Genomic DNA, 11,492 nt, shown 5'->3' on the forward strand with positions numbered 1-11,492 from the left:
TGCGTGAACACATCCTGTGGGCTGTAGGTACTGTCACTGACCCATTCTTTTTATTTTTTTTAATAATTTTTTTTTTACATTTATTTTGTGTGTGTGTGTGTGTGTGTGTGTGTGTGTGTGTGTGTGTGTGTGGCCAGCTCAGCCCACCAGGGGGCGGGGCTGGCTGGCATGTGGTGCTGGGGGATTGAACCGCGATCCCCTGTGCTTTGCTAAGCTTGTTCCAAGTAGGTGCTTTAGACCACTGAGCCATCTCGCCAGCCCCAACTGACCCATTCTTGTTTCCTTTGTTTTTTATTTTTCTTCTTTGTGTTGAACATAGAACCTAGAGTCTTCACGCTGAGCTGCTGTCAGCCCTACCCCTTTTACTTTGAGACAGGAGCTCAACAAGTTACCCAGGCTGGACTTGGCCTTGGTTGGGATCCTCCTGGCTCAGCCTCTGAGTGCTGGATTTACAGGTGGGCACGTAGGGCTGTGGACATGGGTAGAGAGAGTGTGGCTTACTTCCTGTGTGGCCCAGCTTGGTCTTGACTGGCCACGGTCCTGCCTCAGCCTCCAAGTGCTAGGACCACAGGCATGCCCTCACCCCTGGCTTTCCATCTCTGAGGCTCCCTGGTACCCTGCCAGGCCCTTCCTGGCCTCAGGTGAGCCTCCTGCTGCAACCTCCAAGCGCATGCTGCAGCCTCCAAGTACATGTTGCGGCCTCCAAGCACGTGCTGCAGCCTCCAGTGAGCCTCCTGCTGCGGCCTCCAAACGCGTGCTGTGGCCTCCAGGCATGTACTGTGGCCTCCAAGTGCAAGCTGCAACACCTGGCCTTGTGGTGGTTACTAGCTTTGGACAAGAAGAGGGTGGGGTGAGGCAGTGTGGCCGAGTTTAAGGCTGCAGAGGATTCTGGAGTCTCATATCACAGTGTGTTAGATTGAAACTTTCTGGGGTCGCTTGGGTTGGAGTGGTTCCATGTTTAAGGCACTCTTAAAAGTGTCACTGAGCCTGGTGATATGCACATGTAATTCTAGCACTCAGGAGGCTGAGGCAGGAGTATCACAAGTTCCAGCCCAGTTTAGGCAACTTGATGAGACCCATCAGTGAAAAATAAAAGCGGCTAGGGCTAGGGCTCAGTGCGAAGACCAGAATGCCCATGGGGAGCCAGCGTGTGGTTCTGGGGTTGCACTGCAGTACCCCTGTCCCCCAGCTGCTATCCAGGGGGTTGCACGCCCACAAGTACTGCTTATATACTTCCAGCAGCACCAGTGACTGTGCCCAGATGGGAAGCAGGTCAGGGCCTCTCCCGCCTGCTGTTTTGGCAGCCATGGGGAGGGACCCCAGGGTGTGGAGAACCGGCAGACATGTGACCCCAGCCAGGTGCTGCGCTGGCCCGGAACATGAATGCTGCTGGGATGATCCTGGGTGTTGCAGGCCACATGTTGTCAATTGAGGCTAGGGTTCCTCTGGCTTATTTTGCTTTGTGAGTCCTGTGGTATGCAGAAACGCCTTTCAATCCCCAGTACCACAAAAACAAACAACAAAGAACCTGAAAGGCTCACAGGGCAAGATGAGATCTGCTGAGGCTGCAGTGGGCCTGCAGAACGATGTGGGAGCAGTGCTGGAAGCTTGGCGTGGGAGCCTCCCCCAACTCACAAGCTAACCCTGCAAGAGCGTCTTGCCCCCTGGCCCCTGCAACCTCAGTGGTGTGCCTCAGTGTCTGCCCCTGTGCTGATGGGGCCAGAGGTGGGACCTGGGGGTGTGATCTGGATGGGAAAGGTCTCAGGGTCCCAGGGGACGAGGCTGGCAGCCATAGACCCGCCCTGAGCAGATGGCCCTGCACGCCCACGTCCCCATAGCACATGTTCTGCCTCACTCTGGGGCTACTGGCCCCAGAACTGTGGACCAAATGACGTTTGCTAGTCAACAAACTAAAAGTTATACAGCATAGAAAGGCAGGAGCACAACGGAAAAAAGGGCCAGTCCATGTGTACACAGGCTCCAAGGCATCCGTCACACACACCGGGCACACAGGCAGTACTGGAAGGAGGTGGCCCGCACAGCAATGTCTGGAGAGCTGGGCCTCATCCTGAAGCAGCTGCGTATGGGCGCTTTGTTCTAACAGTTCTCTTAACTTAAAAAATATAGTTACTAGAAACACAGTGACTACACCTGTAATCCCAGCACAAAGGAGGCCAGGGCAGAAAAATTCCTGTGATGAGAGGCCAGCCTGAGTTACAGTGAGAATGGCTCAGAAAGTACCAGACTGATAGGCTGAGCGTGACAGCTGTAGAGGGACTTGCTTCACCAGATGACAAAAATACTCGCTGTCCTTTTTTAGTCATGCTCTCCATGGTAGAGGTGAGGGAGAAGCCAGCTCCATCAGGGTGACTGTGGCAGGCAGGGCCCCGGGCCTGGGGGCAGACAGACCCTCCCTGGTGTCTCAGCCCTCACGGCACTCAGGAAAGTCACCTTGCTGCTGGGCACCCACACAGGCCACCCTGGGGTGGTCACGGAGTGTCCCTGGGACAGACATGCCAGGCCTGCCCAGGATCACTGAGCAGGAGTAGGGTGCAGGTGCACTCATGCCCTTCCTCCTGCGAGTCCCCAGGGACAGCGGGTCTCAGCAGTGTCCATTACCTCAGAGTGAGCCTCATGGAACATGGCCATCGATCAGTAGCCAGCACGCACTCGCATGCCAAGGCTGGGTGACGGTCCCGCACGCGGTGTGCACAGGTTCTGGGTGCTCTGTTGTCACTCTAAACCAACTACCAGGTGCCGTACTGGGTGCAAGTGTGCTGTGTTGGTCTGTTCAATAAAAGCATGTCAGAAACTGCGGCTGTGGTCCTAGGACTATTTATTTCCGACAGTGTCACTGTTTGGCTTTTGTGCTACTGGGGATTGAACCTAGGTCTTTTTTTTTGGAGACAGGATCTCACTAAGTCACCCAGGTGGTGCTGGAGTGCAGGCCTGTGCTGCTCAGGCCCGTTCATGATTCCATTTTTATTCCATCAACCCACAAGTCACGTCATGTGTATGGCCCAGAAGAGGACAGAGGGCCCCCGGGCACATGGGCCAGGCACACTTAGGGTGCCCTGCCCAGGTGTGGACACGCTTCTGGCTTTCAAGTGACTTCGGATAAAGTGCTTGAAAACTGCTGCTGAGTCTTGCTACTGAGAACCCAAGACTGTTTCTCCTCTGGGCAGGCTGGGGAGAGTGGGCATTGCTGACACCCACACCCCAGCACACAGGGAGCAAACCCCATTCTCCCACGAACCCTGGCAGGCAGCAGGGGCTAGCACTCAGCCTCCCAGTCTTTTGGTAGCACTCGCTGAATCTGTCAAATGTCACATCTGTCCAGTGTATGCACTTCTGGGTTTATTTTTATTTTATTTTTTGAGACAGGGTCTCACTATGTAGTTCATGCTGGTCCTGAAACTATGTAGCCCAGGCTGGTCAACTCGCAGTGATCCTCTTGCCTCAGGCTCCCAAAAACTGGGATCACAGGCATGTGCTACCACACCCAGCTTTTGGTGGGTTTGTATACAGAATTAAATACTCATTTATTTTAAAAACCGTGATAAAATCAGACAGTCCTTTCTCCCCAGCAAATCTTTTGTTGAAAAAGCGGGGGGGGGGGGGAACCCATTAATACACAAATTTCAGCAACATCAGAAATCCCTGACCAGGTCAGGGGCTCAGTGTGTGCTCCAGGTGTCACTCCGCCCAGGTGAATTCATGTTATCCATGCAGCGAGTCCCCGAGAGGCCACAGCTCTGGTGCAGGCTCAGCAAGATCTTTTTTTGGTTTTTTAGGCAGGCTTTCACTATGTGGTCCAAGCCGGCCCTGGAACTGTGTAGCCCAGGCTGGCCTCAAACTCTTACTGATCCTCATGCCTCAGCCTCCCCAGTGCTGGCCACGCGAAGAGCAGTCCTCCCGAGAGCAGAGGTGCTCTAACTGGTGAAGTCTGGTTCTAAGGAGAGATCCAGGAGCAGGGTGTCACCTTGCTTCTCCTGCAATAGGGAACCACTGTGCTTGCAGGCAACATCAGCATAACTGTCCCCCAGCCCAGGCATGGCTGCGCCTAGCTTTCACAAGGTCTTTTTGTAAACCACATCTGTCCCAGTGCTGGTGACAGGAACCAGGGCCTTCCTTGGGCTGGGCAAGCTTCTGACACAGTCTGGCCCAGCTGGCCTCAGGCTCCTTATCCTCCTGCTTCAGCCTCCCAAGTAGCAGGTACAACAGGTGTGCACGAGTACACCTACCACCTCTCCCTACTTTGTACCAGTTGTCTTTCACCTAGAAGCCAAGACGTGACTAGAGCGCCTGCAGCACCTCCAGAAACACCAGGCCTCTGCTGGCCACGCGAAGAGCAGTCCTCCCAAGAGCAGAGGCGCTCTAACTGGTGAAGTCTGGTTCTAAGGAGAGACCCAGGAGCGGGGTGTCACCTTGCTTCTCCTGCAATAGGGAACCACCGTGCTTGCAGGCAAGGTCAGCAGAACTGTCCCCCAGCCCAGGAACAGAGATGTGGCCCCTTTCCAACACCAAAAAAGCTGGAGGCTTCATGGGCTGTGCCACACAGGATCCTAGTTTTCTTGATGTGATTCTGCTGAATCCAAACTTCTTTTTGTTCCTTGAGATGGGGTCTGTTGAGGGTGCCTAGATTGCCCGGCCTCAGCCTCCATAACAGTTGCAGGTGTGGCCTCAGTGTGGCCTTGCTCCAGACTCAGTCCTGAGTGAAGGGTCTGACTTGGCAAACCGTGTCCTGCTTGGTGTCCCTGCCCTGGATCTAACAGGACAGGACTGGATCCTGACGGAGAAACAGCACAGACATAGGCGGAGGCAGGTGTGGCTCTGTGGGTGACAGTTCCCGGGGATACTGCTCTAGATTCGATTGTCATCAGCTGTGTAGCCACTGAGAAGCAACTTCCAAGGCCAGCTGCTTTCTGCTTGTCCCCAAGGGTGGCACCAGGCAGCCTCGTGGGAACAACGAAGTGGTTTCCAACTGAGCCGGGGCCGCCCTCCTGTGCTGAGCACTGCTAGGAGCGCACTCCCATGACCCGGCTGCCAGCCTGCAGGTCCTCACCAGAGGCGGCAGCACCAGGCTTGGGCTGGGAGGGCCCTGGATCCCCAGAGCCCCTTGGCTGCCTGGGCCCACCCTGCTCAGGTAGATGAGAAGGCAAGACAGCCCTCCTGCCCCCTTCCCCACCCCAACTTGGCCACTCCATGCAAACCTCTGTCAGCCTGCTGCCCCTGTGGCCCATGGTCACCATCCGGCTCCACCCCACAGCTTGCCCTCTGCTCCTGGGTTCCTCCTGGCCACCTCTTGGCCACTCCAGGCGAGCAGCACCCATATCGCCAGCCGCTTCCACTGTGCTGAGGAGCTGGGACAGCACAGGAAGGGACTTCGCCTGGCAGGAACCCCATCCTGCCCCCAGTGGACAGCAGGGTCTCCTTGGGCAGGCCACACCCTATCCCTTGACCACCGGCCATCACTGGTGTCAGGAGCGTCTGATACCGCTGGGGTGTGGGCCTGGCCACCCTGTGCCCCAGGCACTACACGTCATAGCGGTTCAAGGTGTACGAGCTGGGCTGCCCAGGCCGGCTGTACTGAAAGTGATCCGTGAGGATGCCACCGCCGCCACTGCGGCCATACTGGAGGTCCCCATGGGCGGGGAAGAGCACGCCGTTGTGGGGCCGCTCCCGGCCGCCCAGGTCTGCTGCAGACACAGGCAGCAGGCGCTTCCTGGCCTGCTGGTTCGCATCGTACTTGGTCTGCGGGGAAAAGAGCAAGGCCAGAGTCAAGCATGTCTTCCAGGAAACCCAAATCAGCCAGCAGGCCTTCCTGGGCACCGCGGCGCGTGCCTACCACCCCAGCTACCCGGGAAGCTGCACGGGAGTGTTTAGTAATAAAAAGGCTCAGGGGTGGAGGTCGGAGCTGAGTGCCTGACCGGCATGCAAAAGGCTCCAACTCCAGCTGGCACTGCAAGCAAGACACCAGCCAGTCAGCCACAGAGCTCTGAGGCCCTGAGAGCAGGGCTTGGGCGTGGCAGGGGGTGGCTAGTGGGACACAAGGGAGGGCTCGGCAGGTGGGGCGCGGTCGAGCTATGCCCAGGCCCAGCCCGCTCACCTTGTTGTACAGGAAGACCCCAAGGATGGCGGTCAGCATGCCCAGCACGTTGGTGCTGGTGACCGGGTTGCGCAGCATGAGCAGGGACACAGCGATGACCGTGATCCGCTTGGTGGCGCTGGCAACTGAGTAGCTGAGCGGGCTGACCAGGCTGAGGATGCTGAAGGCGATGACATTCTGGGCCAAGTTGCAAAAGCCACTGACCGCCAGCAGCAGAAGCGTCCAGGGCCACTGGGACACGTGGGTCTGCGGACACAGGGAAGGACAGCGCAGGCGGCTGCTGGCTGGCTGGCGCGGCCACGCCCTGCCCCTATCCCGTCAGTGTCACTACGCAGACAATTATGGGGTCGCACGGGAGCCCCCCGTCACCCCATAGCCACCCACAAGGGCTTTGCTGACCCCAGCACTCTGGCAGCCTGAGGCAGAAAGACCTCAAGTTCAAGTTCCAGCCCATGCTGGGCAACTTATCAAGATTCCATTCCGAGGTGAAAAGTAAAAGGGGCCGGAGATGGAGCTCAGTGCGAAGGGCCTGGGTTCGATTCCTCCACATCCCCGTACCACATGTAAGGAAAAACTAAGCAGAAACCATTACGTGGCTCCCAGATGGGTAGCAGCAAGCCCTGCGTGTGGTCATGCGATACCAGGGGCCTGGCATCTGTGCCTGCAACCCTCAGGACACCACTGGCACAGCCATTGCTTACTCTCTCTCTGTAGCTATGGCTGCGAAGGCAGATGCCCAGAGATAGGTGTGACCCCAGCCTCCTCCTGTCCCTGGACAGTGGCCCTAGCCAGGCATAGAACCCGGTGCCACAATACTGCCACCCCTGCTACTGCCAGGGTCCCAACACAGGCACAAGGTGGGATCCTCAGGGCAGAGGCCTGCTGCACCCACCCACACCACTGCACCAGGATCTTGCCTTCCATGGGCTCAAGCTCACCAGGGTGGAAGGTCCCTGCTACATGGGTCCCCATGCTGGGGTCCCAGGCACAGCGGTACCTTGAAGGCTCACCCCAGCCTGTGGTGACATGGCGTGTGTGTGGGGGTCTTTAAGAGGAGGTCTGAACAAAGGAAGTGAGGTTGCTGGGACTGGAGTGTGCCCCCCTACTGGGGCCCAGCCCCTTCCTCTCCCCTGTAGCTGTGAGCACAGCAGCTTCCTTACAGTGCCCTACTGGGATGCACTGTGTTGCCACAGCGCCCGGATGGCCAGGCCCGACGACCGAGGCTCAAGTGAACATTTCAGGTATTCTGTCACAGTGACCACACGCTCTCTGGCAGCATGGGTCCGCTTTCCCACTGTTGGCACAAATGCCCCAACAGATGGGTACAGTCCACAGCTGGCTCCTTGCTGTGGCTGGGAGGTGATGCACAGCACAGACGTGAGGGAGCACAGCAAGCAGGCAGAGGCCCATACCAGGCCCAGCTGGCACCCCAGCCCACTAGGAGGGGTCACCAGTGGGCATCATGTCCTCGGTGGCCCTGTCAGCAGGAAGCTCCTGTACTTCCAGCATCTGGCTGGGCCTGCCTTCTATAGACATTCCTGCTGCCGCCAGCCTCTGGGTTCAGGAGCCCTCGCCACAGCCTGTGCTTCTGAGCTGAGTTGCTGGAGCCTCCTTTCTTTATAACACTAGCCTGTATCAGGTATCTTGTCCTAGTGACGACAGATACCGCAGATGTCAACATTCCAGCATGCACCCTCACACCCACTGCCAGGCGCGCTCACCAGGTCACTGCTGACGAGGAACGCCGAGAGGTCCACCAGCACCCATGTGGGGATCATGAAGAAGACAGCGTGGCACCCCAGGATGTTGAGCAGCCGGAGATGGTGGATGCGTGAGTCCCTCAGAACCTGCACACAGAAGGCCTTGTCAAAGCCCAAAACAAAACGGCCAGCCAGAAAGCCCTGGTGTCTGGCCACCACCCAGGGATGTCCAACCCGAACACCAAAGTACTCAGCCCATCTTGAAAGGACAGATAGCACGTGTCCAAAACAGGCACAGTGGCGTGGTGTGCCATGCCAGCCCCGCCCCTGGGGTGCACTGAGACCGTGAGACAGCTGGTGGTGTGCGCATGTAATCCCAGCACGTGGGAGGCTGAAAACAGGAGGATAACTTCGAGTCCAGTTTGTGTAGTGAGACCCTGTAGACCTTGTACTAAATATATTAAAATAATAAAAACTAAAACCAAAAAAACCAAGCACAGTGTCCCATGGGTTAAAGGAGGAAAAAAGCCCAGTACCAGTGCTGGCAAAGACGTGGCCAAGAAGCTGCGAGAGCCCCGGAGTGAATGCGACGTGGCGCGGTGTTTCTGGCTACAGCCAGGCATGGGGGAAAGCCAGTTCCTGCACACGCCTGCTGGCCCGTTACAGGGAATAGCCCAAGGTCAGAAAGCACTCTGCATAAAGGGGGCCGTGGGACAGGGCCTGCACGAACTGTCGCACCTGAGTGGCGCGGCAGCTACAGGGGTCCGGGAAAGAAACACCGTTAGCTATGCGGCAGAACGGCACTCTGACTGGCAATCGCCAGCGCAGCAACTTGAAAAGCGTCTGCACTACTGCGTGTCCAGGGCCTGCCAGGAGAAACCGACATGGTCACTGTTGCTTTCAGCCGGGGTGCAGCCGAGGAGCCCAGCACTCACCTCGTGGGTGTCGGCCCTGGGCTCCGTGCCCAGCACCAGAAAATCCCCACACTAAAGCCCAAGCCAGAACAAGAATAAAACCCTAAAGTCGGGCCGACTACGCTGTGATGTGAGCTCACACCAGGGTAGCTGGGGCCCTGGGACCAGGCCTCTGCAATCTATCCCCTGCTGCTGCCATGGTGCCCAGCACACAATAAGCTCAAGGACCTGGGTTCAATTCCTGGTACTGCAAACAGTGCCAGCCCTGGAACCCCAGGTACGCCATGCCAGCCAATGAAACCGGACATAGCAGCACATGCCTGTAATCCCAGCACTGGGGAGCCTGAGACAGGAAGATCACTATGAGTCTGAGCTGTGTAGTGAGACTCTGTACCAAATACATACATATGTACACACATACATAAATGATTTTTAAAAAGCCACAAAGCAAACAGAAAAGGAGCCAAAAGCAGGCAACAAAGGACCGAAGCTCCCCACCAGGGCACATCCCCAAAGCTGGCCTGCCGCACCTTCTTAGAGAAGATGTTCTGAAGCGAGAAGCACAGTGTGGCTGCCAGGGCGCTGAGCAGCCCCCACACATCGAAGGACAGCTCAGTGACGGTGGCCAGCAGCACGCCGCTGATGATGGGCACGAGTGACAGGTACACCTGGGAGGAGAAGAGCTGGGTAAGATGGCAGCTGGGGTCTTGCTGCTCTCCCTGGGTCCAGGGGAATCCAGCACTTGGGACATGACCCCAAGTCCCCCCTCCCCAGGTGTCCAAGAGCCCACCCCAACCAAGTCCCCACCCAGCTCAACCTCCAGGAGGGCCCCACTGGTAGCTGTGGCCCTCCCACTTTAGGCAACAGTGTTGGTCACCCCATTCCCTGTGGGCCACCTGTCCCACCTTCTTTGGCCCTGGAGTCCCTGAGGTGCATGTGCCACCCACTGTGCCACCCATAAGGTGCTCTGGTCTCCACTAGAGCAGGCTCAGCTTCAGAGCAGGTCTCATCTGCTGCCCTGTCCAGCACACTGTGGGCATTCAGTAACTGCCAGCACAGGGGGCAGGGATGGGTGGGGCAGGATCCCAGAATCCAGTGCTAAACAACTCCCAGCTTCCCTGTCAGAGTTCTTCAGTACTAGTTCACCCAGTTGGTACAAGGAGCCATCTTTATTTTGTGGACCTTGGAACAGAATGGAACCTAGGGCTTCCTCCACACTGAGCTATCTCCCCAGCTGAGTGTCTGGAAAGAGGCCTGTGGTTGCTAAGCCATGCAGGCTGCCTCTGCTTGAGTGCTGGGCAGAGCAGTCTTGTGACAAGGTGGAGATTTAGCAAGTCATGAGGTCCAGGTAGGGTGGGTCACTCACTGCACACAGAGGGGCTCCTGGTGTGGCCCTCAGGTGTGCGACGCCTGCACTTTCTTCCCGAGCTCCGGAATGAGGATGACCTGCCTTACCCACCTTGTAGTATGGGTTCCCGTGAAGCTACCCCCTCTCCCTATCACTCAGCTACCTGCTCAGGAGGGCCACTGTTGACTCTGCTCACCGTGTGAGGCTCTAGGTACAATGTTCCAGACAGCATGGAAACCTGATAAACATGATGTGATATCAGGTGACACAAGCGCACCTCCTGGTGACTCTGGCCCCCAGGGGGTCAGGTACACCTGACGTCACCCTGAGGCCAGCTGCAGGGTACACGCAGATCTTGCCAGGTAGACAGGCTACAACAGAACCCAGCCAGAGGTAGCCCAATTTATATAAGCTGATCCAGGGCTCTGAACCTGTGTTACAGAAAACAGTATGCCAGAAACCAGGGGCTTGAAAAGTGCAGTGTCCAGCAAGAGATGGGGAAATCTAGTGGGACAGCTGGAATCCTGTTTTCCACTGAAGGAGACAGCGAGGCTGGGCCTGGAGAAAGTCACAGCCTCATGCACCCCAAGGCAGGAAGCACTCTATCTGGCATCCTGACAGTCACAATCCCAGTGGGGCTCACTACTCAAACTGCAGGACTCTCTGCCCGCAGATTCCTGTGCAGCTGGAAGTCCCCTTTCCTGACCACTGGGAGGGAAACCAGCTGGGTTTGGGATCCATCCCTGACCCCACTGGAGGGACCCTGCAGATATGTGCTCGCCACCACCTACTGGTAGCCCCAGGCAGGGCAAGGAATCAGGAGGGCATCAGCCCTGAAGTGGCAGCGTTCCTGCGGCCACATCACACAGACCACCACCCCAACGCGGCCTACAGGGCGAGCCCAGGCAGCAGCAGGAAGACGAGGGCTGAGGGCTGTGCCAGGCCTCTTCAACTTCCTCATCTGACAGGAAGCCAGGCAGCGGCAGGCAAGGAGTGGACACGTCACCCGCTGAGGACTGCGGGGACTGCCCTTTCCCGGGGTCTCCTGCCCGGCTTACCTTGGTGCTCTGCTTCTCCTTCATGATGATCCGGGACAGGAGGACCACCCAGATGGGCATGGTGGCCTTGACTGCGGACAGAGGGCGGCACTCAGGCTCAGCGTCTCCGGCCGGCGGGCGGGCGCGCTGCTCCGCGCACCCCGCAGCCCCAGGCGCCGCCCCCGCCCCCCGGGGCAGCGGTACCCACCGGTGTGCGCGTAGGACACGGGCACCTTCCAGATGCTGACGTGCGCCGACACGGACGCGAAGTACTTGCCGAAGGCGAGCGGCAGCACGTAGCGCGGATAGAAGCGCGGCGGCAGCAGCGGGCCGGGTGGCGGGTGCGGGCCGGCCGCGGGCCCCGACACAGGCGGCGCGGGCGGC

General features: G+C 57.9%; 1 protein-coding gene across 1 annotated transcript; it reads right to left on the reverse strand.

The window, feature by feature from the left end:
* Positions 1–3,941: 3,941 nt before the first annotated feature.
* Positions 3,942–11,491, reverse strand: Slc35e1 (solute carrier family 35 member E1; the record flags this gene model as incomplete). The annotated part of the gene is made up of 6 exons (XM_004647400.2): positions 3,942–5,754; positions 6,110–6,355; positions 7,831–7,956; positions 9,254–9,391; positions 11,130–11,200; positions 11,317–11,491. Coding segments are annotated over 6 exons (975 nt in total), but the record flags the coding sequence as incomplete, so codon positions are not given.
* Position 11,492: the final 1 nt, after the last annotated feature.

This window comes from Octodon degus, unplaced genomic scaffold, assembly GCF_000260255.1.
Source record: "Octodon degus isolate 3935 unplaced genomic scaffold, OctDeg1.0 scaffold00304, whole genome shotgun sequence".
Classification (NCBI taxonomy): Eukaryota; Metazoa; Chordata; class Mammalia; order Rodentia; family Octodontidae; genus Octodon; species Octodon degus.